The sequence below is a fragment of the Setaria viridis genome, chromosome 6 (assembly GCF_005286985.2).
Source record: "Setaria viridis chromosome 6, Setaria_viridis_v4.0, whole genome shotgun sequence".
In the NCBI taxonomy this organism is placed as follows: Eukaryota; Viridiplantae; Streptophyta; class Magnoliopsida; order Poales; family Poaceae; genus Setaria; species Setaria viridis.
In genome coordinates this window covers 33,921,414-33,948,708 of record NC_048268.2, presented here as the reverse complement: position 1 = coordinate 33,948,708, position 27,295 = coordinate 33,921,414, and the positions used below count along the sequence as shown (strand labels likewise).

At 45.6% G+C, this 27,295-nt stretch overlaps 3 protein-coding genes and 1 pseudogene across 4 annotated transcripts; 2 read left to right on the top strand and 2 right to left on the bottom strand.

Annotated features, from left to right (window-relative positions):
• Positions 1–2,634: 2,634 nt before the first annotated feature.
• LOC117862219 (uncharacterized) lies at positions 2,635–7,069 on the top strand. The gene is made up of 5 exons (XM_034745750.1): positions 2,635–2,800; positions 2,925–3,107; positions 3,201–3,317; positions 3,925–4,815; positions 5,317–7,069. Exons 1-5 carry the CDS (start codon positions 2,773–2,775, stop codon positions 6,849–6,851), a joined length of 2,754 nt encoding a protein of 917 aa, XP_034601641.1. The 5' UTR covers positions 2,635–2,772; the 3' UTR covers positions 6,852–7,069.
• Positions 7,070–7,281: 212 nt separating this feature from the next.
• Positions 7,282–11,178, bottom strand: LOC117862220 (70 kDa peptidyl-prolyl isomerase). Of its 2 annotated transcripts, none has more exons than XM_034745752.2 (13): positions 10,926–11,178; positions 10,388–10,474; positions 9,621–9,881; positions 9,467–9,541; positions 9,299–9,379; positions 9,004–9,198; positions 8,818–8,904; positions 8,544–8,719; positions 8,320–8,442; positions 8,052–8,198; positions 7,841–7,968; positions 7,633–7,751; positions 7,282–7,551 (listed from the first exon to the last, which is right to left on the bottom strand). In XM_034745752.2, the coding sequence occupies exons 1-12, from the start codon at positions 11,122–11,124 to the stop codon at positions 7,649–7,651; spliced, it is 1,662 nt and encodes a 553-aa protein (XP_034601643.1). In that variant the 5' UTR covers positions 11,125–11,178; the 3' UTR covers positions 7,282–7,551; positions 7,633–7,648. The 2 variants fall into 2 exon arrangements, with proteins under 2 accessions (XP_034601643.1, XP_034601642.1); XM_034745751.2 differs by having other exon boundaries at positions 7,282–7,548; positions 10,926–11,176.
• A 1,377-nt stretch (positions 11,179–12,555) lies between these two features.
• Positions 12,556–14,490, top strand: LOC117861511 (uncharacterized). The gene has a single exon (XM_072294532.1). The coding sequence runs from the start codon at positions 12,807–12,809 to the stop codon at positions 13,956–13,958; it is 1,152 nt and encodes a 383-aa protein (XP_072150633.1). The 5' UTR covers positions 12,556–12,806; the 3' UTR covers positions 13,959–14,490.
• A 9,139-nt stretch (positions 14,491–23,629) lies between these two features.
• LOC117861963 (uncharacterized) lies at positions 23,630–26,166 on the bottom strand (annotated as a pseudogene).
• Between the last annotated feature and the right edge of the window lie 1,129 nt (positions 26,167–27,295).

Here is a 27,295-nt window from a genome sequence, read left to right as displayed (position 1 = left end):
GGTCAGCAATCCACGATGTTGCCACAGTTCACGAACCTCAGGGCCTTAACACTGAACAACTCTGATCTTAGTGATGACTTCCAAACATTGAGATACCTTCTTCAGAAATCTCCTATTCTGGAGAAACTCACGTTGTATCATTGCAAGGAGAAACTTCTTTATAAATAATGAACTATTCAATTGTCTTATGTTTTTACACTAGCAAGTACCAACAGTATCCAGAGGATACTACGACAAAGATGGATGAGGAGGATGTTTGGCAACTGGTCGAGCTTCTGTCGAGCGTTTCAGTGGATCTACCAAATAATAATGTAAAACTCACCAAAAGTTAATCAGCATCATTGTTAGTCCTGGCCTCACTTCAATGTGATGTTGTCTCACCTTCTAGTTTCTCTTTGAATTTGTAAAGCATAATTTTGACAGTCGTTCTTCTAAATGATTTAGAGCTTTGCTATATGAACTACTCCCTCCTCCGTCCCAAAATAAGTGTTGTTTTAGAAAATTTTGGACACGTGAAAAGTGACCATGCTGCTCCTAATTACTCATATTAGTTGTGGTTGAAAGCTGTGCAATATGTTTGGTTTTCTGATCGTGAATAAAGGCACGTGCATTGGAACTAGAGAAAAATCATCAATTGATCATTTTATTGGCTCTATGCACTTCTCAATACACTTTTTTTATTGGTGTGAGTGTTGCTTTAATTAGATGAGTCTCTCTAGGAGCTAAATGAACATCGTTTGTGGGATAAAATTTGAAGGCTAAACGAATATTTATTTTTGGACGGAAGGAGTACATACCGTATTGATTTTGAGTCTCTTCTCCGAGGTTTTCATCTAGCTTGCACCCCTGAGATCTCGGTGACCAAGTAAGAAACCTAAAATGGATCGAGTCCGGCATAAACACTAAAATATTCACATATAATCAATTGCAAAGTTATTATTATACCCATTAAAAATGTTATTCTAAAAGTTATCGGTAAATTGTACAAACTACTAACGAAAGCACTTTATAGAGAAAGATTTGGACACGGTCATTAATTCCAGAGAAAGATTTGGTTCAATTTCAGAGAAATTGTGATAGTGGCTGCCTGGTGTATCTGGTGCCACCGGAATAGCATCGTATTTGACAGAGGCTCCTTATCCTTTTGCGTCATGGAGAGCCAGTTTTGTGGAGGAGATTCGGCTGGTCACCCTACAGGCAAAACCAGCACTCAAAGAGAGGATTAATAGTTGGTTGAGTAGTCTCTTGTAATTTCTCGCTTTTTCCCATTTGAGGCTCATATATATACACGCACACAACACACACACAATATAGGTAGGGGCCTCCCTACTGTTTTCCGTCAAAAAAAAAAGAAAGCACTTTATAGAGATCATTTTAAAAAATTTCAGATATCTATAAAAATGTAGAGTCAGTGATGATGGTGTGGATATCAATCTCATCCAATGACTTTTTCTTAATGCCAAATGCATGCATGCTTTATTTCTAAATGACGTGCGTGTCATACAATGATATTTGATAAATAACAATCCTGACAATTAGCATAAAAGAAACACATCAACAGTTGGCAGTAGAGCTTTAAAAGAATCAAATAAAATCTAGCCTAAACTAGCAGCAATATTGTTTGAGAAAGCATCTTACAGATATAAAATTTATCTAAACTGCTCCACCCGTTGTTAAATGTATAGTATTTAAGTAAGCTAATTAGTCACATATTTAAAAATGGAGGCACTAGGTCGTAGAGAAACCTTAGTAAAGCTACAGAGCAAGTGCACCAAAAATTCTCACCTTTGGCAGGCACATTTCCCCAATAAGTAATTGATGCGAGTACTGATTTTTAAGCCTTATTTTTCCGAAAACATTTTTCCAAGCATACTCGAATTATCAAATTAACCCCACGGTCCATTTCCACCGAAATGTGATTTGCCCCCAGAACTTTGTTACCGTCACGCCAGGAAATGTGGATATCACCCGGAGGCCGCCGGAGCCGGGGACCATTCACCGCTCCGTACCGTAGTGCTTCGCCCCCACTCCAGCCTATACACTTGCTCGTCCTTGCCGGCGTCCCCAATCGGCACATGCCGCCATGTACCCGGCGGGCACACCTGTTGGCCCCTTCCTCTCCCTGATCGACACCGCCGTGCCGGTGCCGTGACCGTGAGTTGTCAGCTCAGCCTCAGGTCGACGCTGCAAAAAAACATGGGAGGTGCCGCATCGGGAACGAAGCGGTAAAAAAGTGAAAAGGGCTGAAGTGAACAGGCCAGCGGCCCGGTCCAAAAAGCTGCCGCGCGGGTGGGTTACCAACCCGGCGGAGCAAAGGATCCCCGCCTTGCCGGCCACGTGGGGCCCCGCCGGCATCTCGACGGGCTGTCGCCGCCGCCGCCCTCCGCCGTCGATGCCCGCCGCCGACGGCCCGGATGCTTCTTCCCCCGAGGAGAGACGAGGCGAGGACCGCAACCGCACGAGAGGAGAGCGACCGACCGCGAGAGACCCTTGTCTCTTGCCCACGGTCGGATTCCGACGCGCCCACCGTAACGTGCCGATGACGTGTGGGCCAGGGGTCGCGTGGGCCCCACGCCCCCGCCATAATGATAAGCGCGGTTGTCATTATCCCTCGGCGTGAGGGCGCTTCTCCTCTGCTTTCGTCTCGTCTAGTCGTCTTCCCCGCACTCCACTCACTTGAGAGCAGAGCGGAGCGGGCGGGCGAGCAACCTACCACTCGTCCGAGTCGTCGCCGTCCCCGTCTCTCCCCCCACGCCGTTACCGCCGAGCGCCATGGAGAGCGGCCACAAGAGCGGAGGCGGTGAGCCCCCGTTGCCGCTTCGCCGGCGGCATTGCGAAGATTTATTTCCTTTTTTTGTGTGTGTGGCTTTTTTTTTTTTTATCTTGTTCGTGAGATGTGACGGCGGGGTGGTTTCGCGTCGCAGGAGGGGCAGCCGGAGGGGACGGGGTCCTGTGCCACGCCTGCGGGTACCAGTACCCGAACGGGCACCCCAGCGCCAAGCAACGGCGCGCGCACCGCAAGCACTGCGGCAAGCCCGCGTCCGCCGCCGCCGCCGACGCGGCGGCGGAGGGCGCCGGGGAGCACGAGGGCGGCGAGTCCCTTCCAGGTACCGTGGATTCCGTGCCCCCCGTTGCCGTATGTCGCTGCGTCCGAGTCGAGCTCTTGGCCTGATGCGTGTGCTCTTGTGGCTGCGTCCTAGGTGGAGTAATTGGTGGAGTAGGGGAGGGGATTGGAGCGAGCGCGGCGGAATGTGGCGGCGGTTTGCCCGGATCTGCGCCGGAGGCTGCGAGCGCAGTGGATGGAGGGGACAGCGCAGGTTCGCTCTGAATCTTCTTGTTCTTCGTTTCTTTTTGTTCGTTTCCGAGGGGAAATATGTCTTGGTTAAGATTTGGTAGGTGGAAAGTTATTGCATTACCTTTTTTTTTTCCTTTCCCGATTTCCTCTTTTTTGTACTAGACGAGAACGTTCTGGTTCAGTGAAATTGTACTGGTGTAGAGTCTGGAAAAAAGCATGTCCTTATCCTTTTGCTTAGGATAGTGTGAGCATTTTGTTTTCATCTTTGGGGTTAGGATAATAGATTGCTTGTGCTAGTAATGTTTCGGAGCTGCTTAGCTGGTTATGGAACTTCCATACTGTGCAACACAGGTTGTGTATAATAATCCTGTATTCCTGTTCAATAAATTAGTGAGGCTGGCCACATGTTGCCATTGGATACCACCATCTCGCCAACTTGTCTCCATGCTGTGCTGCTAGCATACTTCACTGGCAGAGAGTCCGGAGCTATTTAATTATTTTCACTGTGCTATATATGTACACTCTCTTCAACGCATATTGTGGTCATTGTTAATGGTTTTACGATGCATTTTTCGAGTCTACGCATATGTCTGTCTGAATGCATGATTGCCTGTGCCTGTCTTTTGTAGAGCAATCTTCTGGAAATGGTACTGGGCATCAAGTCATCGGAGATGAAAGCGCCGAAGATCACCTCATCAGTAGCAGTAATATTCCTTCTGAAATCACTTCTGAGGCCAGCAAGATGGATGATGATAACCTGACTACAGTGGATACACAGTACTCTGAAAAAGAAACACCTATTGAGGATGGGGATCCATCTGATCCAGCAGTTGGTTCTGAGCAGCTGAAGGACGTTCCCACTTCTATTCTTTTGTCAGAGCCTGAAGATGGTGCAAAATGCACTTCAGAAATCTCTGAACATGGAAAACAGAACTCACTCTCTGAATATGAAACACAGAACTCAACTGCTGTGCCTTTGGAATCAAATGCAACTGGAGGTGGAACTTCTGAACAGATGGATGATGTAGCCAGCCAAGTGGATGGGACTGCTGTGACTGAGGAAGATGATACGATCAACACCATTGGCAAAAATAAATTTAGTGAGGACAAATCTATAGATGGTGATGACTTTGATCTCTCCTGTCAAGAAAATCTGCAAACTAAGATTGGTGAGGAGCACAGTAACACTGGAGTGGTGGAAGAATCATCTGACAAGAATCTCAATGCAATTCACAACAAAGAAATCCCGAGTGATGAAGCTGAATCAAATCAGCAAAACAAGCTTATGATAACTGACTCATTTGAGAACATTGCTAACATTGATGTGCCCGTTGAGTCTTCTACAGAGAAATCTGTTGGTACAGAGGATGACATGCTTAAACTTGGTACGGTTGGTTCCCACTCGGAGACACCCGATGTCAAACCTCAGCAACAACCCGACTCTACCTCTGAAACAGAAGGTCATCTGGCAGTCTCTGAAGGAGCAGATAATGTTGATGAACAGCACTATCCTATTTCTGGTGAGATTTTCTGGATGTTATGGCGTACTGTATTTCACATTGCCTTTATTTTATTCTAAGGTCAAAATAAAGCCCCCCCCCCCCCTCCGCCCCTATTATCTTTAAAAAGTTTGGTAAGAAGCAGAAATATTTATTGAGCAGTGCACTCTAATTTGGGTAGTGTAGCTATCAAATAGTCTCCATTGCACTTGCATTTTGGTAGTGTCTGGCCAATTTTGAAAAGGGCTCAGGGGTAACACATGATTAGCTGACATTTTCTTTGCTCATGTCAAGTATATGAAGATCATAAATATCATTTGGTCGTCTACCTTATGTTTAATTATGTTTACCTGTTTGAAGTGCAATTTGACAACCAGTGCATTATTTAAAATCTGTAGTTGACAAGTACGTCTAGTCAACGAACACATCATTGGCCTGAAAACATTTTAATCAATACCTTTAGTTATTCTGTGCATGGTATAGTCATTGTTCATGAACTGAAATTTGATGAGCATTCTGCAGTGGGAGGCATCCCAGCACTATCCAGTGCATTTGGACCTGCTGTAGGTGGTACAGCTAACGTTACAGAGAATATCTGTTCATCTGGTGTGACAATGGATGGCAGCATGCAGCAAAATGTGACTGCTGGTACTGTTGTGACATCTCAAGTTGACATAGTGGAGTTGAGTACTCCCGCCATGCCACATGAAATCAACATGGTCGCTAGGACAAATAATGTTGATGAAAATAGGCAGAATGAGAAAGATGGTACAGACCTTACTTCATATGGAGGTAATGAGCTACATATCGTAGAAAACTTTGAAGAAAAGCAGGAGAACAAAGAGGTCATTGTAGATCCCATTCCTCATGAAGCCAACACAGCTTCCAGTGTGGTACAAAGCATGTCTAGTGCTGAAGAAAAGGAACAGATTGAAGAGTTCATTGCGAATCTTGCTCCTGAAGTGACCAGTGTGACAAGTAGCAGAGACATAGTTGAAGAAAAGCAGGGTGAGATTGATGTAAAAACAAGTGGTGAGATAGATGGTGCACGCAGCATGGAAACTGCTGGAGAAAACAATGCTGCTACCTGGGAGATTAATGCAGGAACCAGCACAGATGATGTTGAAGACAAAGTGCAGAATGAAGAATTCACTACAGGCCCCATTTCTGATGGTATCAACATGATATGCAGCAGTACTAATGAGGGAAAGATGCATAAGGAAGAAGTGACCGAGAGCCTTGGTTGTCATGAGAATATCGTGGTGCGTGGCACAGATGATGTTGAAGAAAAGACGATTGAAGAGACTATGGCAGATGCTACATCTAGCAAGTTTAGTTTGGTTACATCTACTGACAGTGTTGAAGAGAGGAAGGACGAAGAAACAACTGCAGACCCTACTTTGCTTGAGAGAAGTGCAGAGCACACCATAGATAATATTGACGAAAGGAAGAATGAAGAACCTGTTTTGGATCCTACTACTACTACAGCCACCATACGCAGTATAGGTGATGTTGAAGGAAAGAAACAGAATGAAGAAACTACAGCAGATCCTAGTTCTGGTGAATGCAACGGGCTTCCAGGCACAGACAATGCAGAAGCAGAAAACAAGAAGGAAAAGGGAGACATTGCCACCACAGGCCCTGCTACCACAAATGTCGTCAAAGAAATAGGAGAAACTGAAGATATGTCCTCAAAGGAGATCAGCACCATTGAAAGCACGGATGACCTCAAGAGAGCTGCTGATCAGAACGAAGAGATTGCCGACAAGGAAATGGTCATGGACTCAGACAAGAACCATGTCTCGTTGAAGGTCCTCCTCGCCGACAAGAACGTGGAAACCAAGGATAAGGAGAAGAAGACAAGCACCAAGGAACGGGTACTGTCGTTCAGGCGGCGGACGTCGAAAGACAATGCGTCACCGGTGAAGCCTGGTTCGCCCAAGGTCGGTTCGGGACAGCAAGACTGGAACTCTCCTGCCAGGTTGCCTGTCGAGAAGAAGCCCAAGGGAAGGAAACAGCAGTGGGTGCCGTTTATTTGCTGCTCGTCTGTACAATAGTTGTGCTCCATTTGTTTGCTGAATCATCAGCTAGGGACTTGTCCATACGCTGGTGATAACTCGATTGAATAGTCATCTCAGGACCTTCGCTGCAAGACATGTTTGGATCTTGCTACTTGGATTGCGAACTCGGTTTGCCGTTTGTATGTTATATGTTGGTGTAAATTAACTAGACATGTCCAGAATGGCAGAATAGTATTTCAAGTTTAACCTGCAAATATCGTGCCGTTCCGGGGGCGTTTAGACTCGCGTTTTCTGCCAAAACAGCGCGGTTGTTCTGCTGCACATGCAACTCATTTACCACTATCGTGACCGCTCAGTTAATCGAGGGTTGTACAAAAAGAACGAATTGTTAGGCGGTGCTTTTTTTTCATTCGGTCGGTTTGTAGCAGATTTCTAGGAGAGGAGCGCGCGGTCTGACGAGATCAGGTTAGTGAGTATCAACTTCTTTCAAGACTTTTAACACTCGGTGATCCCAACAAGAACCAGGAAACAGAAAGTTCAGAGCCAATAGTAGTCCTCGAAATAAATGTTCCTCATCGCTGTCCTAACAGATCAAATCATCCGTGCGCACTACTAGATAACACAGTAGGCCAGAATGCGAAATGTCAAAAGACGTGCGAAGTCCTTGGGCAGCAGGCAGGGGCGTCAGGCTTCGATCCTCTGCTTCAGTACATCCCCCCACCCCAAAGGCTTTCTGCTATTAACGACGAATCAATCGATTAGGCACAATCTATCAGAAGCAAATCTGAAGCAGAATGTAGTGGAGATAGATACTCACTCTTGTCTTCAGCTAGTTACTTTGTCATCTTAGCGAACATGTTGCTGTAGAATTTGGCATCCTTCTTGTTGTACTCCTTGATCTTCTCCTTCAGGGTCTTGTATTCCAACTTAAAATCCCTGAGATTAGCAGCAACATTCAGTGTTAGATCTGGTACTGTTCAGTAAACCAGAACACTCCGTAGGATCAATGTTTTTGAAAACCATACCTGTTGTCAGGATCGATTTCTAGCCCCTTCTTGATATCAGCCTCTGCTAGCTCTAGGTCAGCAAGTTGAATGTAGGCTTGGACCCTTCTGTACAGAGCCTTGACATTTTGGCTGTCTAGTTCCAGCACCTGGAAAGAAATTACATGATCAGCTTTGGTTCACTGCAGGATACAAACACTAAATGGGCAATGCAGGCCGAGCTGATAGGTACCTTGGTGCATAGCTTCTCAGCCTGCTTGTAGTCCTTCAGCTTTAGTTTGCACGCAGCATTGTTCAAGTTGCAGCTGATCTTCAGTTGCTTGGATTGCTTCTTCTCATCCTCACTGAATGAACTGTCATACTCGATGTACTTTGCAGCCTGAGAACAGAACAATACATCCCAGACTAAGTCAATCAATCAGGCAAAGTAGATAACCATACAGAACTCACAAGTTGGAGAATGGTATTTTCAGTATAAAACAGAACGCCAAATTATGCACCTTCTCATAACGCTTTGAAGCTCTAGCATATTTTCCCAACTTGAACAGTGTGTTCCCTTCTTCTTTCTTCTTGCCAGCAGCCTCTATCTTCTCTTCATTGTTCAAGTCCCATGACTCCTTATCCTGGGGGTAAGGAGGTAAAATCAATCAATTTTGCAAATACATGCAGAATACTAAATCAGAATCACCACAGGTACACAAGAATATCACAATCATGTGAGTACCTTCACAAATGAAACAAGCTCAACTTCATAGACCACTGTGCTGTTAGGAGGAACTACAGCAAGGTCCTGCTTTGACTCAGTTGAACCAAATGCATATTCAGGAGGAATTGTCACAAGAGCAACCTCGCCCTTCTTCATGTTCAGTACAGCACGATCAAGACCATCAATAACTTCCTCTGAAAGTAGATTACAAACAACAAATGTTGTTATAAAGGAAACCGGATTAATGTGACTGCCTGATCTATGTTAACTGAAAGGCGGAGGCTATTCTAACCTTCATCAGTCTTGAACTCAAAGGGTTCTTCATCATGCCCCTTCTTTGTAAACACTGTGCCATCCAGAAGCTTTCCCGTAATTTTGACTGTCGAGCAGTAAACATAATTAGGAAACACGAGACAAACTAATCAACTGAATGGAGTTGCAAAACAACAGCTACTACCATGATCGAACTTGAGCATACCTTTAACAACTGCGCTCTCATTGGGACGCTCATAACCTTCTCCCTCCTTGAGAACTTTCTTAAGGATTTTCTTATCATCCCCTATTTCTGTGACAGTCTTCCATGAAACCAACTCAAGGTCAACGAGAAGAGTGGCGTTTGGTGGCACAGCACCTTCCTCGCCAGCTGCTGGTCTACCCTTCTCACCGAATCCATCTGCATTTGTTATGTTGGAAGGTTCAAATAATTGTCATAATTTAGCAGAACTAGCATGAAACTTGTAGAAGAGGGTTTCAATTTTGAAACAGGAGCTCACATTGTGGTTTTACTGTAAGGAGCACCTTCTCTGCCTTTTTCATGGTTTTGACAGCTTTGGCCAGTGCAGGACAGAAGTACCCTGGCAATACACTTGTTAGCAAACAACATATAGATCTAAACATCTTCAACAAACATATAAAAATAGGATTCAAGAGAAGAGGGTTACCATCTTTAACAGTAAACTCAACTCCCTCAGACTTGGATACAACAGTACCATCTTCAAGACGGGCCTCATATTTCACTACAGGAAGAAAGAGTGTAAGCTATACGAACAAAAAATGGAACTCCCACGTAAAAAATGTTTCAATAAGCAAAATTACCAAGTACTTCATCAGGATCCTTTGGGTTCTCCCATTTCTCTCCCTCCTTAAGAATCTTCTTGAATATGCCACCATCTTTGCAAATATCTCTGACACTAGTCCATGAAAGCAGTTCAACATCAAATTGCAAGGTTGCATTGGGTGGAATCTTTGGAGGTGAACCAGATTCTCCATAAGCCAGTTCCGGAGGAATGGTAAAAATAGCATTCTCCCCTTTCTTCATGGTCTTGATGCCTTGGTCCCAACCCTTTATTACTTGACCTGGACATAATTTGACAAAATAGCCACTGAGCATCTATTTCCCAACTTGGCAATGTCAACAATCAGGAAGGAGAAAATAAGTACATCCTTCAAGCTACAATTTACTTGATCATCAGCATGTTTTTTCAAACATTTTGGGCCCCTTATATCGAGGCAAGCACCACTTGCAGCTAATATGTATCTAGGGGGATTAAGCATTGACAGCATGATAAACTTACACACACAGCAATAAGATGATTTGGGGGTAAAGCCAGTAATCAGGCACTCTGCCAGCATAAAAACTAGTATCATGCCACACTTAAAGACTCATTTCCTAATACATGTTAGGGAATTATTGAGGGGGAAACTACATGACATTGAAGTGATCAGAATCAATAACGATACTTCTTAAGCATCAGTATGTATAATTCTCACAACTACATTGTTAATGAAATTTTCATAATCCATATCCAAATTATAAACATGAGACTCAGAAATCTCAAGCACATTGGGAGGAAGAAATGTACCTTGTCCCAGCTTGAACTTGAAGGGGTCTCCACGATCACGGCTCGAGTCAAACTTTGTTCCATCAAGGAGTGTACCCGTGTAATGCACTGAAACACCAACAAGAGCACATCAGCACGCTACCCATTTTCATCACTTCAGCAACAGGATGAAACATGATCCATAAATCATCCAACATCAGCAACTAGCAACACATTGCCCCAAACACCCCCTATGCCGTACTGTGACACATGAATCATTCAACGGCATACAAGTCTTATGCCTAGAAACAGTAGCCAACACCCTGCTCCGCTTTTAGCCTTGCGCACATCAGAAGCATAGAGCAGCTAAAGTCCTGCAAATCGATTCTAGCTTAACGCATGGCAGCATCAAAATCATGGGAGACGGACTAAACCTCACTCTACCACTAATTCCGCGCCCCAATTGCCAATCCAATTAGCCAAGTCTCCAAAATAGGCCATGAACCATCACACGAACAAAAATCGGAGTACATCCCACTGGCTCGAGAGCGAGGAGCTGAGGTGCGATAAGCGCGGATACCTTCGACCTCGTCGCCGACCTCGGGCGTCTCCCATCCCTCGCCCTCCTTGAGCAGCTTCTTCTTGAGCCCCTGCTTCCCGACCTCCTTCTCCTCGCCCACCTTCATCACCGGTCCCTCGTCGCCGCCGAAGTCGTCCATCTCGTCGTCGCCCATCATCCCCTCGGCGCCGGCCGGGGGCATCTCGAAGTCCTCGTCCATGGCGCGGAGGAGGGGGGGGGGGGGGGGCGAGGGGGGCGAGCCGAGATCCGCGCGCGGCTAGGGTTCCGAGCTCCCGCTAGGGTTCGGGCGCTTTGGAAGGTTCGAGAGGGAGCACGAGGGGGGAATGATGAGGAGGATACGCCAGGGGAGAGAGACTTGGGGTTTAAATGGAATCGGGTGGGGTTCTAGAGTGTTCCGAGGGAGGATTAAAAACGGGCAAGCCAACGGCCCAGATGCCTCCAGTTGTAGGCCCAGAAAGCCAACGGGAATGGGACGAGGGCCGGCACGTCTCGGTTGATGGGATTTCGAACATGGTAACGTGCGCCGAATTTTGATTTCAAAAATAGAGATCATCATTTTTTTTGAAATTGATTTGGAAACATTGTGTTTGAGATTATTTCTCAACGGATGCTGTTAAGTCTGTGAAGCTCTTAACTTTTCATTTGCTTTGATCTCGAGCGCTCACGCTGGATGAGATGATCCTGGGGGAGCCTTTTCTTTATTCCTTTCTTGGGTGCCAGACATTTGGGCAGCGTCTCGCGTGCGCCACTTAACTGACTGAAGACTTCGCTTTATTTGGCGTGCAACGCATAAAACGTATTCTTTCGTCGTACGTGCTTGGTGTACAAGCAATTTCCAATGGATAGCAGATAGTGACAGTCTGAGTGTCTGACAGATAACCTGAATGAATGGATGAATGATCATGCTTTATTAGCTGTGATCTCACAAATATTGCATGTATCACAGTATCAGGAATACTTGTGAGATCATGCAAAGCTATTTCACAGGCGAGCAGGAAAAAAATAATTCTCAGTTTCTCAAAAAAAAATAACACATGGCATATAACCAGTTATAAATCGGTCCGATACAGATTACGAATTTTAGCAAACCACTGTCCACTGTCATATTACAACGAAATCTGACAAAGTTTTTAAAAATCTTGCCAACCGTAAGGAGAAAAACTCATTAAGGTAACCAAGCACACTACTGGAACAACTTCAGTGAGTGAGAAGCATGTCGATATGAACCGATGAGTAACTGACTGAACTGAGCACCGTGTGCTAGTACATCAAACAGTTCACCTAAGTTTATTCACGCGAGGTACATGACTTGAAGTGCATCATCTTTAACAGTTCAACAGACTTGAAGTGCACCATCTTGTAATTTTGCGGTCGACAAACAGGCAATGCAAAACCTGCTGTGCTTATTGCAGTCTCAACTGATCGAACACTTAACCCTGAACATCCAGCAAGTTCTTAATCTGAACATTCACCAAGACATCAACTCCCCTTGTGGCCTTGTGGCAAAGCACCTTGAACTAGACTGTCGTCCACACAAAAGCCGCCTTCAGCGTAACACTCAATTTACTAAGTTATAAAACAGGAAAAATTTTAAAATATTAGCAGCTTGGAGATATATTCCGTTCGGCAGCTGGCCGTTGCATCACTTCTGATTCATGAACCTGAAAATGTCTGAAATGTTCCAATGATAGTTCTATCCGAGGAGTTGTCCTAAATTGTCAGCTTGATGTGCTGGTTGTTGAGCCTTTCTGAATGTATACAGATTGAGTTTGAATGTTCAGTTACTCATGCAAGCACCCGCAGAGATTCAGTTGAGCGCACACGGCACACAAAATTGCATTCCCTGAGGCTTCCTCCATCCAACAGACTAACGCGAGTGCAATGGCATGGCGCCGCTTACGCATTCAGGCGAGGGTTAAGAGTGATCTTCGTCCAAGGGTCCAGCATTTCCAACGCCGTCAGAATCTGGCCTTGAGCAAGCCTGTTGATAATCTTGTTCGGCGCAGGAATGGGCCAAACGGTGACGGCCGGTTCCACGCAACGCGCCACTCCTCAGTTGCGCGGCCGTCCGTTCCCACCGACTCACGCCAATTCCCCATCCCGCCTGCTTGCCCCATGGCCAAATGGACCGCCCCGGCACTAACCCGATTTGGTCCGGCCCGGCACTATCAGGCCCGATGGTTTTTTCGTGCCGGACCATCGTGCCGAACTGCCGGCCCAGGCACGGCACCGTGCTGGCCCGGTGGCACGGCAGGCCCGATTTGGCCATCCCCCGCCGGCACCACCAGAGCGCCGCCTCTCGTCGCCGCGCGTCCTCGAGGCGCGCGCGTGCGGCGCGGCGTGGCGTTGCCAACCGGATTGAGGTGCTGCCGTGCTGGGATCACAATGCCACCACCGGCACCGGGGGCCACCGCCACCCCCGTCGCCGACCGCTGGGCGTCGCTGCCTGGAGATCTGGTCCGCCTCGTCGCGTCGCGGGTGCTGGACGGCGACCTGCTGGACTACGTCCGCTTCCGGGCCGTCTGCACCGGCTGGCGGTCCGGCGCCGCCTCGCCTCGCGGCCGCGGCGTCATCGACCCGCGCTTCCACCCGCGCCGCTGGATGATGCTTCCCGAGGGCCACGGCCTTCGCCCCGGCCACCCCGATCTTCGCGGGTACATCCGCTTCCTCAACCTCGACACGGGGACCTTGGTCCGCGCCCACCTCCCGCACTTCAGTGACCACTGCGCCGTCGATTCGGTCGACGGCCTCCTCCTCCTGCTACGGGAGGAGGACAGCGCCGTCCGCCTCCTCCACCCTTTCACCGGCGACATCGCTGAGCTCCCACCACTGGCGACCCTCCTCCCGCAGGTAGTTTGTAATTGCCCCGCGCCATACAAGATCAGAAGGCTTGCAGATCTCGTCTCTACTTCTGTTTCCTTCGGTGCTGGAGCCATCACTGTCATGCTGGCGCTTCATGAGGTACACCGTGTAGCCTTTGCTACCACCCTGGACCGGCTAGGATGTCCTCCAGCTATGTCATTCCAGGCCTGAGCTCGCAACCTGCATATCCCAGGCCTGAGCTACCGCCGCACGTATCGGCCCGAAACGCGCCGCCTGGGAGACTGTCAGGACGAAGAAGGCGAGAGGAATCTTGAGGTGCTCGTCCGGACGGGCGCCGGCTCTGAAGTTGGCCAGGGTCCGTCCATGGCATGGCATCCATGGCCATGGGCTGAAGCAGTTTTGCTCATGCAGCAACATTCAGGTAACGTATTCGGGTCTGTTCGGGGTCTGCTTCAGCTGAAGAGCTGAAACGACTAATTTGTTGTGAGAGGAACACACTGTTTGGTGGCTGAAACGTCTCCGGACGCATCCTCCACTGGAAGCGCGTCTCCGTGTACATAAACTCCAGCTTCCACGTAGTACGAACAGAGGTACAGTGTTGGCACAAAAAACTCTGCACCTTGCAACCATAAATGAATACCTTGTAAAATGCCGATCGAGAATCGTCAGGTGTGCGAAACGTTTGTGTTGTATATTTGGCTGCTAATTGCTGAAATTGGAACTTCAATTTAGGGGATTGAAATTGGCAGGCGTGAACGGACGATAAGAATCGATGGTACAGCCGTACAGGAATGCTTCTTCGCGGCGTACGCCGGCGAGTTCGGATCCCAGGGCCTTAAATATGAAGGTAGCCTAGTACACTACTGGAACTTCAGTTAGAAAAAGCATGTCGATATGATCCGAGTAACTGACTGAACTGAGCACCACGTGCTAGTTCATAAAACAAGTTCACCTGAGTTATTCACGCGAGGCATGACTTGATGTACATTACTTGAGTTATTTTAACAAAGGATAACTTAGCTAAGAGGAACTGATCTGGGAGTAAAAAATGTGCTTCTATGAGCAAAATAAAATAATTAAACATCTCTTCTTTGATTATCATCATGCCAAAATCATTTGGAGAGTTGTTAATATAGCTACTAGGTTAACTCGACCAAAATCAATATCTCATATGCTTGAAAATTGGTTAATAGACATAACTAAAAAAATAAAAGATTGATTTTTGTTGGGGTAGCTGCTGTTATGTGGGCAATTTGGTGTACATGTAATGATTTGGTCTTTGAAAAAAAAATATTTTTTCTCTTTTATGCAGGCTGTTTTCAGGGGAGTGTATTGGCTACAATACTGGTCTCTGTTGCATCGTGAGGATACAAGGGAGACCGTCCATTTAGCAAGCAAAGCGTTGGAAGTGGTGACCTTATATCTTTGCTAATAATGGATGGATGAGCAATAATAGACTTTGCTTTTAATTTATTCCTATCGTTTGCCTACTATTTTACTTTCTTATTTGTGATCAGCTTGAAAACTGATAATTATGTAAAAACTTGGTTGGGTGTGGTTGCAGAGGCTGGAAACTATTTCATTTCCTAGGAAAAAAATCTTCAACAGTTCAACAGACTTGAGTACACCATCTTGTAATTTTACGGTCGACAAACAAGCAATGTAAACCCTGCTGTGCTTATTGCAGTCTCAACAGATCGAATACCTAACCCTGAACATTCAGCAATTTCTTAATCTGAACATTTACCAAGACATCAACTCCTAGTTTGTTCACACAAAAGCTTTCATTCAGCATTACACTCAATTACCAGTTAAAACAGGAAAAGGTTAAAACGTTAGCAGCTTGGAGATATATTCCATTTGGCAGCTGGCCCTTGCATCACTTTTGAATCCTGAACCTGAAATGTTCCAATGGTAGATCTATCCAAGGGTTCGGCCTAAATTCTCAAATTGATGCCTTGGTTGGTGAGCATTTATGATTATATTCAGATTGAACGTGAATATTCAGTGACTCATGCAAGCGCCGCAGAGATTCAGTTGAGCGCACACGGGACACAAATTGCAATTCCTGAGACGTCTTCCATCCAACAGAGTAACACAAGACAACTGAACACCGAGAGCATTCACGCGAGGTTCAGGGTTCCTGATGCATCATCTTCGTCCAACATTTCCAACGCCGTCTGCCATTGTCAGAATCTGTCATTTAACATGTGCTTGTGCTTAAAACTTGGCATAAACACATGAGAAACTCTTTTGGTTTCACTGATCAATCAGCTAAACTCTTGGACACACGGAAGGGATCCTTCTCCTTCAGGGCTTCAGGGACCTGTGGTGCCACAGTTCAGGGAGGACATCAAAGAGGCTGAACCTGGTGGTGATCAACGGCCAGCACCAGTGCACCACTCCTTTTTGCAAACCCGTAACCGTGAATGCAGCCTCCGTCACCCCCAACAAAGTGCTGAAATTTCACGGCAATTTATCACCGGACGGCGACTGGCGTTCTTGCGGCGAGGCGAGCGCGGCCCTCCAGCCTTCCTACGCGCACGACAACGGCAGTAATCTTCTACATGGAATGAAGTATCTGAAACTGGGCCATGTATGAAACTGTTGCGCAGGAAGCAGGTGTCGAGCTCCCTGGTCAGCCACCGGTTGCTGGCCTGGAGGGCGGCCATGGTGACCACTGACCAGAGCAGCACCGGGGACGCGGCGACGGTGGCTCGGCCACAGATCACGCTGTGCCGGAGGAGGCGGCACGCTGAGGGCTCACTTCTGGTGCCGGTACTGGGTTCCTTCCGATGAGAGATGGCGGCGGGCGCGGCTTCTGTTTTTGCAAAACAATCCTAAATTGGATCGCGATCCGATATTTAACAAAATACCCCTTATTTGGATCACGGTTATTAATCGCGATCTGATTATTTGCAAAAGGATCTCGAAGTTACAAATAAGCCCTCCTCCTTCTGATGGCCTCTCATTTGGCTTATCGTTCTCCCCTCTCGTCACCTCCCGACCATTCGCCGCCGGACGTCCCATCCAATTTGAGCGCAATGTCCGGTCCAATATCAAACCCTAGAACCATATTTTACTCTTCCGATCCAGAGAAGATTTGCCGGCTCCAGCTGCAATGGCCGGAAGCGCGTGATGATTCACCAGCTCCGATGTACGCGGCATCACCGATCCGCCGGCATCCTTCGGCTGATGGTGCCGTGTGAGAAGGTACGGCCTCCGATTGCATCGCGTTACCGGGAAGGTATGGCTTGGGTGTCGCCTCTAAAGCACTGCCTACCCTATGGGTGACAAATCCAACAGAACACAATCCTGTGCAGTACCGCTTCATTAATGGCACCTGCCGTGGCGTAGCCAGAAATTCAACATAGGGGGGCCGGTCAAACATGACCGATAGATTGTTACGACTAAAATGTTGAGAAATATATAAAAATTAATGATTCCAATACAGAAGAGCAATATCATTGAAGTCTCTGACTAACTAATGATTCAACCAAACATGCAGATCTAATTACCTTTTTCATTTTAATCTTACTCTACAGGTCTTTATATCATTGAAGTCATCAATAAGTGTGTCAGTTGTGAACTCCATTGCAATCTCCTTCTCAATGTAGATTATCAAGCAATTTCTTATAAATTCATCACCCATTTTATTTCGAAGCCTTGTATTAACAAGTTTTATTGCCAATAATGCACGCTCTGTAGTTGCAGTTGAAACGGGTAGGGTTAGAACAAGACGAATCAACCTGTAAATTTCAACTGGTAGGGTTAGAATAAGACGAATCAACCTGTAAAGGAAAATATTTAGTACTATTTAGATAAAAAAGTAATAATAGTAAGAGAATAAGTAAAATGGAAGCATCATGTTATATAACCTGTCGATCAAATGATAGTCATCCGATTTTCCAGTTTCCGTTAGCCCACGACATAGCTCAGAAATAGTTGACAAATTCTAAAATTTTGGATTTGTGGGCACATTGAGTTCGAAATGTTGTAATTGTTGTTTCAAGTTATTTCTTTCCTGTTCAGTAAAATCAGCATGATAGAACTTTGAAGCCAGCAAGCAAATATCATTAATTTTAAACGATCTGAATGAATCCCTAGGATCCAGAGACGAACACAGAACAACAATCTCCGTAGCTTTTTCACTAAACCTAGAATTCAACTCATGTATTTGTTGATCAACAACAACCATGAAAATGTCATATCTGTAGTGATGCTCAACTGTTAGCTCATCCGTTGCATGAGATCGAGTATAGTCTGCATAGAAGCCATTCATATTTGGAACTTGTATTCCTTGTTTATTGCAAAATGATGTCACATCACTAAGAATGCCACTCCAACCATTATCTCTTAAATTCTAGAGCAACTTTTTGGTAGTGGCAACATCATCCATAGCATCGACAATATCCTAAGATTTTTGTTGTAACTTTTTGCAAAGTAGGTCTGTGATACCCATGAGTTCTTTCACAACATGCAAAATAAAAAAAAAGTCAAATGACATCATTAATGTAATAGCACCAACAACCTTTGCTCGTTTAGAAGTTGTAGTTCCTGAACCTTTAGCGGTAGCAATATCTTTCAGTACCAGGTATGTAGGCTTGTATAGTTTCAAAAGATTGCAAACTGAATCATAGTGCGAGCTCCACCTAGTATCACCAGGACGATGCAAGGTTCCAATTTGGTTAGCACCACTTCCTGTTTCAAGCTCATTAAGCTCAATTAGACACTCCATTTCAGCAACTTGATTGTCATGCAGGTCATCGTTTCTCTTGCTGGAAGACAAAACAGTATTGACAATAAAAACTAGATGTTCAAAAAAAATTATGAACATCAGTTACTTCTTTGGATGCAGCAACAGGAGCTAACTGTAATTGATGAGCAAAGTAATGAACATAATATGCATAAGGGCACTCTTCCATAAACTTTGCTTGCAGTCCATTCCACTCTCCTCACATGTTACTAGCACCATCATATCCTTGTCCACGAATATTTTGAACATCCAATTTATGGTAAGCTAAAACAGAGCACAATTCTTGTTTAAGAGTTGCAGAGCATGTATCATGAACATGAATAAGGTCAAGAAACCGTTCTCGAATAAAGCCTTCTTTATCTACAAAATGAACAACAACTGTCATTTGTTCTTTTCTTGACTCATCTCCATATTCATCAACAACCAAGCAAAACTTAGCATCTCCTATTTCATTACGAATTGATTTCTGCACATTACAAGCCATAAGATCCAAGATTTCTTTCTGAATTTGTGCTGAAGTGTATTTAGCATTCTATGGGGGCATTACCTAGAACCACTGCTTTGATCTCATCATCATATGAAGCTAGAAGTTTTACCATTTCAAGAAAGTTACCTTAGTTCTTCGAGTCAGCAGATTCATCATGCCCTCTGAAGGGACAAGCCTGGAAAGCTAACCATCGGATTGCATCAATTGATGTTCTAAGACGGAGTCTATTATTCTTGATATCTTCATTGGTTTGCTTCTCAACGGCTTGCTCAATATGACATGGCTGATTCTTCAAATTCTCGTAACATTGAACATTGTATTTATGAGCTGAACCACAGTCCTTTCTCATGTGAGCCAAGAAGGCACATTCTTTTCCATTATTGACTTTTTTCCAGCTTGTAAACCCTTTCATTGTGAAAGTGTCTGATCCTACTTTTCTTATTGGCTTTTTAGAAAACAGAAAGCATGGAAAGCAAAAGGCTGCATCTTTTGTAGGTGAGTACTCTAACCAAGGGAAAGATTTGAACCAATGAGCCTAAAATCTGTATGGGTGTTTCTTCGAACCGGAAGAAGGCTACTCATTCTTAAGAAATTGGTATGGACCATGCTTCAGGTACGCTCTGACAACTTGGTCTTGTTCATGAGGAGGATAATCCCAAATTTGTTGATGTAAACTTGGATCTCGTTCCACCACTAGGACACTAACACCTTCAGGATTGATTCTTTGAACTTCAGATGGTGATTGCCTTGGAATTTCCTCTACAACCTCTTCATTTTCTTCCTCCTCTTGCTGTGCAACAAACCAGCTAACAACTTCATTTGTCTCAGAGTCAGCATCAATCTGTTCAGGGTTTTCAGGTGAATCAGGCACACTGTCTTTCCTTTGGAAAAAAGAATGAAGTGTCTTCCTTTTTAGTACCATGATTATCCTTAAAAAAAATTGCTCAATTAGCATCTACAAGCTATTGAACGAACTAAATCAAAGTAAAATTAACCAAACAAAATTATCAATAAAGTGTCAAAGTGCCACTAGTTACCTTGGCAGTGTAAACTGCAAGAAATAAAATAAAGATCTTTGGGGCCGCCGGCCGCTGTGTCTTGGTCTTGAGATTTTGTCGATGTCTCGCGTGATTAGGCGATGAGGCGTCGATCTCCGATGCTTGTGAGCTCGTCGCCCTGTCCAATAGGGTTAGAGATTTGGAAATTGGGGTCTGGGGAGACGAGAAGGCAGCGAACAGAAACGAAACGATGAGTTGCTGAGTTGGAGTCCGCCACGATCCATTCGGAGCCCTCGGTGGTGGTGCGATTGTCTCCACGCTGCAGCAGGCTACCGCAAACAAAACAAAAGCCTTGTTGCTAAGCCCATTTAAGCAATATTTTAGCCCATAATCACATAAACTGCAGGAGCTACATAAGGGGTTAATTTTTTTTTGCCACGTTGGGGGGGGGGGGGGGGCATGGCCCCCACTGCCCCCCTAGCTCCGCCGTTGCCCACGTTCTCGAACAGGTCAGGGTAGCCGCCGCCGAAGGTAAGCGGCTTGGAGTTGGGGATCTTCCCCTCATCGCCTTTGAAGGCGATCCATTCTCCAAACCTGTTGCGGAAGCCGCTGATGTACAGGTTATCTGACCCGACGGCCAGTGTCACCTAGTTCACCCCGGTCGTGTCGTGGAGGACGTTCTGGAGCCAAACAGCCGGGGGCCTCCACAGGATCTGCTCCCCAAGCACCGGCACTACCGGAAACCTCAAATTTGCCGAGTGTTTTTAGTTTGCCGAGTGTATTTTTTCGGACACTCGGCAAACAAGCTCTTTGCCGAGTGCTGAGCTAAAAACACTCGGCAAAATAAAAGCACTTGACAAACAAGGAGTTTGCCGAGTGTCAAAAAATACTCGGCAAACAAGGGTATTTGCCGAGTGTTTTTTTACGCTCGGCAAACGCTCTTGTTTGCCTAGTGTTTTTTTGGCACTCGGCAAAAAAATAATTTTTTCCCCTTCCGACCTTGAATTTTTTTTCTACTCTCCACATGCAACATGTGGTACTTCATGTTAAAATTTAGTATATTTTTATATTTGTTTGCTATATTTAATTAATTATTTGCATTTCAAGCAATTTTTTGAATAAAGTCAATTTTGAACTACTAGTGATTCAAATAATAGAATAAAATGGGTAGAAAAATGATATTCATGTTATTTAGCCCAGTTTAAGGTCTTACCCATGAAATGAAAAGAAATTTCGAACATCTTGTTCAGGAAACACGACCACGAACGTGTGGTCGAATGGTTTTTAAATTCCAAAAAAAGCAAATAAAATCTAAAAATTATGAGATTTTTCTTGATGTGATGGTATCATACGTGGATGTTATGGTAAAAAATGGAGAAGGTTTCGCACATTTTATCACGTACGATGTTTACAAATCGAAGCATCTCAGAAGCAAAATCGTATCGTTGAGAAGGATTTGATAAGAGTTGGAGTCAAAGTGACGGTCGAATTGTGGTTTGACTACAAAACTTTTTGTATAGGCAATAGAGAACATATATTGGGCCATGTGAAATTTTGGTAATTTTCTGGAACCGTTTGATAATTTTAATGTATTAAGTGCAATTATAGAATTTTAATTGATATAGATTAAATTTGAGCTATGACCGCATAAAATAATGGAATAATATGAGTAGAATAATCAAATATATATTGTTGAGTGATGAGCTACTTTTCTCAAAGTGCATCGAAACAAATGTAGAATAACACGTTATTGAAAAGAAGGAGGAGGGAAAAAAAACTTTGCTGAGTGTCCTAGGTTGGACACTTGGTAGACTTTGTTTTTGCCGAGTGTCCAATGCGGGACATTCGGCGAAGTTATTCTAATATAACTGTCGTGCCCATCAGCTCTCCCCCTCCTTCTCTCTGAGCCACCTCGGCCCCTCCCTTCCATTTCCGATCTGCCCCGCCCGCCCCCTCCATCTCCGATCTGCCCCGCCCGCCCCCTCCCTCTTCGGCGCCCCCCCCTCCTTCTCTCCGAGCCACCTCGGCCCCTCCCTTCTCCGAGCCGCCCCGCCCGCCCCCTCCATCTCCGATCTGCCCCGCCCGTCCCCTCCCTCTTCGGCGCCGTCCCCCTCCTCCCTCCCTCCCCGGGTCCGTTGTCGCCGCCTCCATCCCTCCCCGGATTCGCCGCCTCCTCCTCCCTCCGGCCTCCCCAGATCCGCCACCGCCTCCTCCCTCCCTTCCCGGATCCGGCTGCCGTCCTACCCCTCCTCCCCGGATCCGGCCGTCGCCCCTCCCCTCCTCCCCATATCCGCTGCGATGATCTAATTTTTTTCTCCTCTGCGTGTGTAGCTCGACAGCTTGCCGGCGTTGGTCCAGGTGGTGCTCTCTAGCGATCCCAAGAGGAAGCTGGCGTAGAGGCCCGGCGACATCTGCGCGGGGGCGAGGAGGACGCCGGCAGGGGATTGAGCGGCGTCACGAAAGGCCCTGCGCAGCTGTCGGTCAGCGGTGAGCAGCCGAGGGCCGGAGCTGGGAGTAGGCCAGCGGCGTGTTGCTCGAGCAGGGAAGCGGTGCGCTTCGCCACCGGCAATGGGAGAGTAGCATCGGGGGTGGCGAGCCAGCGACATCGGCGGGAGGCATGGTGGCGGTCGAGCAGGCGCAGGGTCCTGCCAGGACCTCCTTCATTGTTTTTTTTATTTTTTTCGAAAAATGTTTGCCGAGTGTTTTTTGGGCACTCAGCAAAGTCTTTACCAAGTGTCCGACAAAAAACACTCGGCAAAGCGCGTTTGCCGATTGTTTTTTTGCCGAGTGCGGGTTGCCTAGGGTTACACTCAGTAAAACGTTTGCTGAGTGTTTTTTGGGTTCTCCGGCACTTGGCAAAGCTCCTGTATCCGGTAGTGGGGTTGCCGTCGATCCGGTAGCTTGTGGTGCTGTTGATGTGGTTGGTGAACGCCGTCAGGAAGGAGACGTAGTCGGGCTTTCGAGCGGCCTCCACGTCCAAAGAGTCCTCCAAGGTTGGCCTGCGAGGGGGCGGCAAGGATGAAGCAGTGACTCCCGAAATTTGAATTAATGCGTTACGCAGTAGGCATACGACGCATACTAATTTAATGCAGTAATCAGTCAATGTTTATAAAATGAAATTTGAATTAAGGGCATTCTGCAGAGGGCCAAGAGAAGAATGCAGAGGCAGTAAGTATCGTCCAAGCAATATCAGAGCATTCTAGTGATCATCATGCAGAAAGATGCGTTTAGTTTCTAGCACAGTATCGGTGAACGAGATCAACATTAATAATTCTTTGAAGCGAATATGGCATTGACGAAAATTAAGATGCAGAATGGAAAGGAATGGCAGCAGGTACTTACACATCGCCGGCGACCTTGCCGGGGAACGCGAGAAGCACGGCCAGGATGGCCAACAGGCCCAGCAGCGACTCCAGGACACTCGGCCTCTTCCCCATCGCGTGTGTGTGTGTGTTGTGCTCATTGGCGGACCCAGAAACGGACCAGAGGGGGGCTAAATCATAGGCCAATTTTTTTTTCTCGCTCAACCCAGTACACTAATAGATATAGCTAAGATTGATTCAGAGTGCTCAAAGGTAAAGATACATAGAATTATGATAATAAGTATAGAAAAATACCAAATACATGGAGTCTTGCATCTTCAAGAATTCACACCACTTGAACCAATACCACTTGAACTGCCACGCCCAATGCTACATAATTTTTAAATGTCATACACTTCTTCAATGATCAAGATAACAAACAAGAAGAAAAATACTAAAATAATACGCACCTTGGGACCTCACGTGGCAAGTTCATCTTACGATTTCTTAAGCCTTGAAAGCGCGTCAAAATTTTATCATCTTCGATGGATGCAAACAAATCCTGCTCGATATAGCATAACATGCTATCATTCATCCAATCATCATTCATTTTATTCCTCCTGTCGGTCTTGATAATATTCATAGCAGAGAAGGCTCTTTCAACTGTTGCTGTTGTCACTGGTAATATCAGTGCAAGCTCAATGAGGCGATACACCAAAGGGAAATGTGTATGTCTATCAGTTTGAACCATCTTCTCGGCAAGGCTACCAAGATCAATACAAGTGCAAAATTCTTCATCATGTTTGACTTCATCAATGAAATTTTCAAGCTCAGTTCTTAGCTTCGCACATTCATAATCATTGAAGTTAGCATAATAAATCTTTGCAAGCTCAACTAATTTCTCTATCTCAAAATTGGAAATTCATTTGTCGGATCAAGACAAGCAACACATCTCAATAGTTGAGTTGATCTTTCTGGAAATCTATTGCTCAACTCACAAATTACTTGATCAAGGACAACAATGAAAATCCCATGATGAAAATGATGGTAGTAGGTCACTAATTTGGCTCCACGACATTTTGATCGACCTCTGACTGGTATCATATCTTCCATATTAGGAATGTCTATCTTTTGTTTTACAGCAAAGGCTTTTACCTCCTCAAAAAGATTATCCCAACCATTCTCCCTCATGGCATTTATATTTCTCATCACAGAACCAATCAATCCTATTGCACGAACAATGTTTTGATTTTTCATTTGCAAACATTGTGATAGGTCTTGAGTTATCCCCAATACTCTAATCATAAGATGCAATATGAACACAAATTGAAATGACTCCATTTTTTCTATCAATCCAAATGCTATAGTTTTCTTTTCCCCATCACTTCCATCATCACTAATATTCTCTAACACCTCAAGCACAGGTTCCCCACATGTGCAGAAGACGTACTAATGTTTTGTGATGTGTACCCCATCGTGTATCACCAAGCCTAGCAAGACTAGTTTCTTGGTTTTTCCCTCTGCCAGGAGATATTTCACCACTATCTAATTGCTGAACAAGAATATCATGTTGTTTCTGCAGAAGTTGATCTTTTCGCTTGCAAGAAACACTAACAGTATTGACAACTGAAGTGACATAATTGAAGAAATCATCCGTTGAAGCACAACATCTGGCTACACCAACTACCACAAGCTGCAATTGATGAGCAAAACAGTGGATGTAAAAGGCAAAGGGGTTTTCATTCAATACCAGCCTTTGCAACCCGTGAAACTGCCCTCTCATGTTTGAAGCTCCATCATAACCTTGTCCTCTAACCTTGGCAATAGACAACCCATATTTTGCAAGCATAGAAACCAATGCTCCCTTCAGTGAAGATGATGTGGTGTCAGAAACATGTTGCAAGCCAAGGAACCGCTCAATCACACTTCCTTTATCATTGACAAACCTATTAAACAAAAATTGGCAAATGGTCAATTGAAAACACAAAACAAAACAAATAAAACACACAAATATATGATATATACCTCACAACCACAACCATTTGTTCCTTAATTGATGCATCACGAGCCTCATCAACAAGCACTGCAAACCAACGGTCTCCAATTTCATTCTTAATTAATTCACTTGTCTCCTCTGCACAAGCCCTAACCAAATCTTTTTGAATTTTCGGACAACTCATTTGATTATTCCCTGGGGCATTCTCACCTGTCACAAGTGCAGCCTTAGGATCCTTCTTTCTATACCAATCAAGCATCTCCAAAAAGTTCCCTTTATTTTTGGATGTTTTAGACTCATCATGCCCACGAAATGCTAGAGCTTGCAACAGGAGAAATCTAGCGATGCCTAACATTATAGTTAAACGAGCTTTATATGCCTCCTCTTCTGCTGCAGTTGTTACTGCCCACACATGTTCTGCACTTTGCCTTTGATTTTCGAAATCAATTGACCATTTTCTTGCTACACTATGATAGCCATTAATTGATCGAGAATGCTTGAGCAAAGAATCCTTTCCCTTTTTCCAATTTCTAAACCCTACTCTGGTGAATGCATCATTATCAAACTTGCTTGTAGCTGGTGGCTTAAAGAGGTAGCAATAAAAGCAATAGGCTGCATCCTTAGCAGGACTGTACTCTAACCAATCAAATTGAGTAAACCATGATTTAACAAATCCTCTAGTTTGAGTTTTGCCCGATGTTCTTTCATACTCACTATTTGGTTGATATGGACCCATCTGTAGATACGCTCTCCTAGCATCATCCCTAATATCATGATGGAATTCATCAATTGGCTTTCTAAGACCTGGATCAGCAACTATATCATTCATATCAAGCTCAATGCGGGGTCTCTTTTGATCAAGTTGTCTCTCTTGAGTAGAAGCAGCGACATCTTTCTTAGCATAATATTTTTCCATTCTACAAAATAAAACCAATCGAATTCCAATCATTGACTAAATTTCTAAGACTAATAACGAAAAGATAAACCTAAAACGAAATAAAGAAGGATCACTCACTGGACGTTGTCCTAGTTCCTGGACTGGAGACCGGCGGCGCTATCGTTCACTGGAGGAGGGCAGGAGGGGCGGCGGCCCGGCGCTGTCCAGTGGAGGCCGGAGAGCAGCGATCGCCGATCTCGATTAGGCGAGAGGCCACGAGGGCGGGCGACGCCATCGTGGAAGTCGAAACGGGACGAGACGTCGGGGGCGGCGGCGCGGAACGCAGGAGTGCGACGCTTGCTGTGCCGTGCGATGGTTGTGCTGGGCAGTATGTAGGCCAATAGTTATTTATTTTGGGCTAGGCTTTTGCTAAAAAGAAAACCTGTTACAAATTTTTTCAGCCCAGGGGGGGGGGGCTGCAGCCCCCCCCAGCCCCCCGTGCGTCCGCCAGTGGTTGTGCTTATCTGCTCGTGTGTGTTGTGCTGATCTGCTCGTGTGCTTCGTACACGCCAGTATATAGAGATCGACTACCAGTAGGCAGTAGTCAGTAGTAGCGGAGTACATCTCCTGTTCAGTTGCTACCTGCGCCAGTGCAACGCCGCGCTCGGTGGTGAACTGGTGATTGCACTTGTACAACTGGAGCGGAGCCCCTCCGCGATCCCGCTCACCCTGCTGGGCTCATTTGTGTTTGAACTACAACTGGAGGCATGAATGTTCCATTTGAATGCGTGAAACAACCATGTGCACGCCAACAGGTTGTTGAGCACTTGCCCGCCTCCCCAACCAAACACCAGCAATTGGACTTTTGCATATCATATTGTCTGTCTTTATTCACTCATTAATCTTTTGCTGTATATGATGGCCGGGTTTCTTTTGGACAGAGAGGGAATACATAGTTTAGGTGTGAAGTGGATCTGTGCTTAAGTGTGGAATACAGGGGGAGCCATTTTTTTGGCTCCGCCTCCCCGAAAGGGCTCCTCTCAGCGGGATTCGCGGGGCTCCGCCGCCGGAGCCGGAGCCGTTTCGCCCGGAGCACACCCTTTGGCAGGGTTTCAGGAGAAGCCGCTCGAG

Bases quoted from the DNA above. Each gene is read 5' to 3' on its own strand.
- LOC117862220 (XM_034745752.2), bottom strand. From the start codon at position 11,124: ATGGACGAGGACTTCGAGATGCCCCCGGCCGGCGCCGAGGGGATGATG. The intron at 8,199-8,319 runs GTGCATAATTTG...TTCTGTTCTCAG, and splicing joins CTTCAAAGCGTTATGAGAAG to GCTGCAAAGTACATCGAGTA. The intron at 7,752-7,840 runs GTATGGTTTTCA...TGCTAATCTCAG, and splicing joins GAAATCGATCCTGACAACAG to GGATTTTAAGTTGGAATACA.
- LOC117861511 (XM_072294532.1), top strand. From the start codon at position 12,807: ATGGCATGGCGCCGCTTACGCATTCAGGCGAGGGTTAAGAGTGATCTT.
- LOC117862219 (XM_034745750.1), top strand. From the start codon at position 2,773: ATGGAGAGCGGCCACAAGAGCGGAGGCG. The intron at 3,318-3,924 runs GTTCGCTCTGAA...TGTCTTTTGTAG, and splicing joins GGATGGAGGGGACAGCGCAG to AGCAATCTTCTGGAAATGGT. The intron at 4,816-5,316 runs GTGAGATTTTCT...AGCATTCTGCAG, and splicing joins ACAGCACTATCCTATTTCTG to TGGGAGGCATCCCAGCACTA.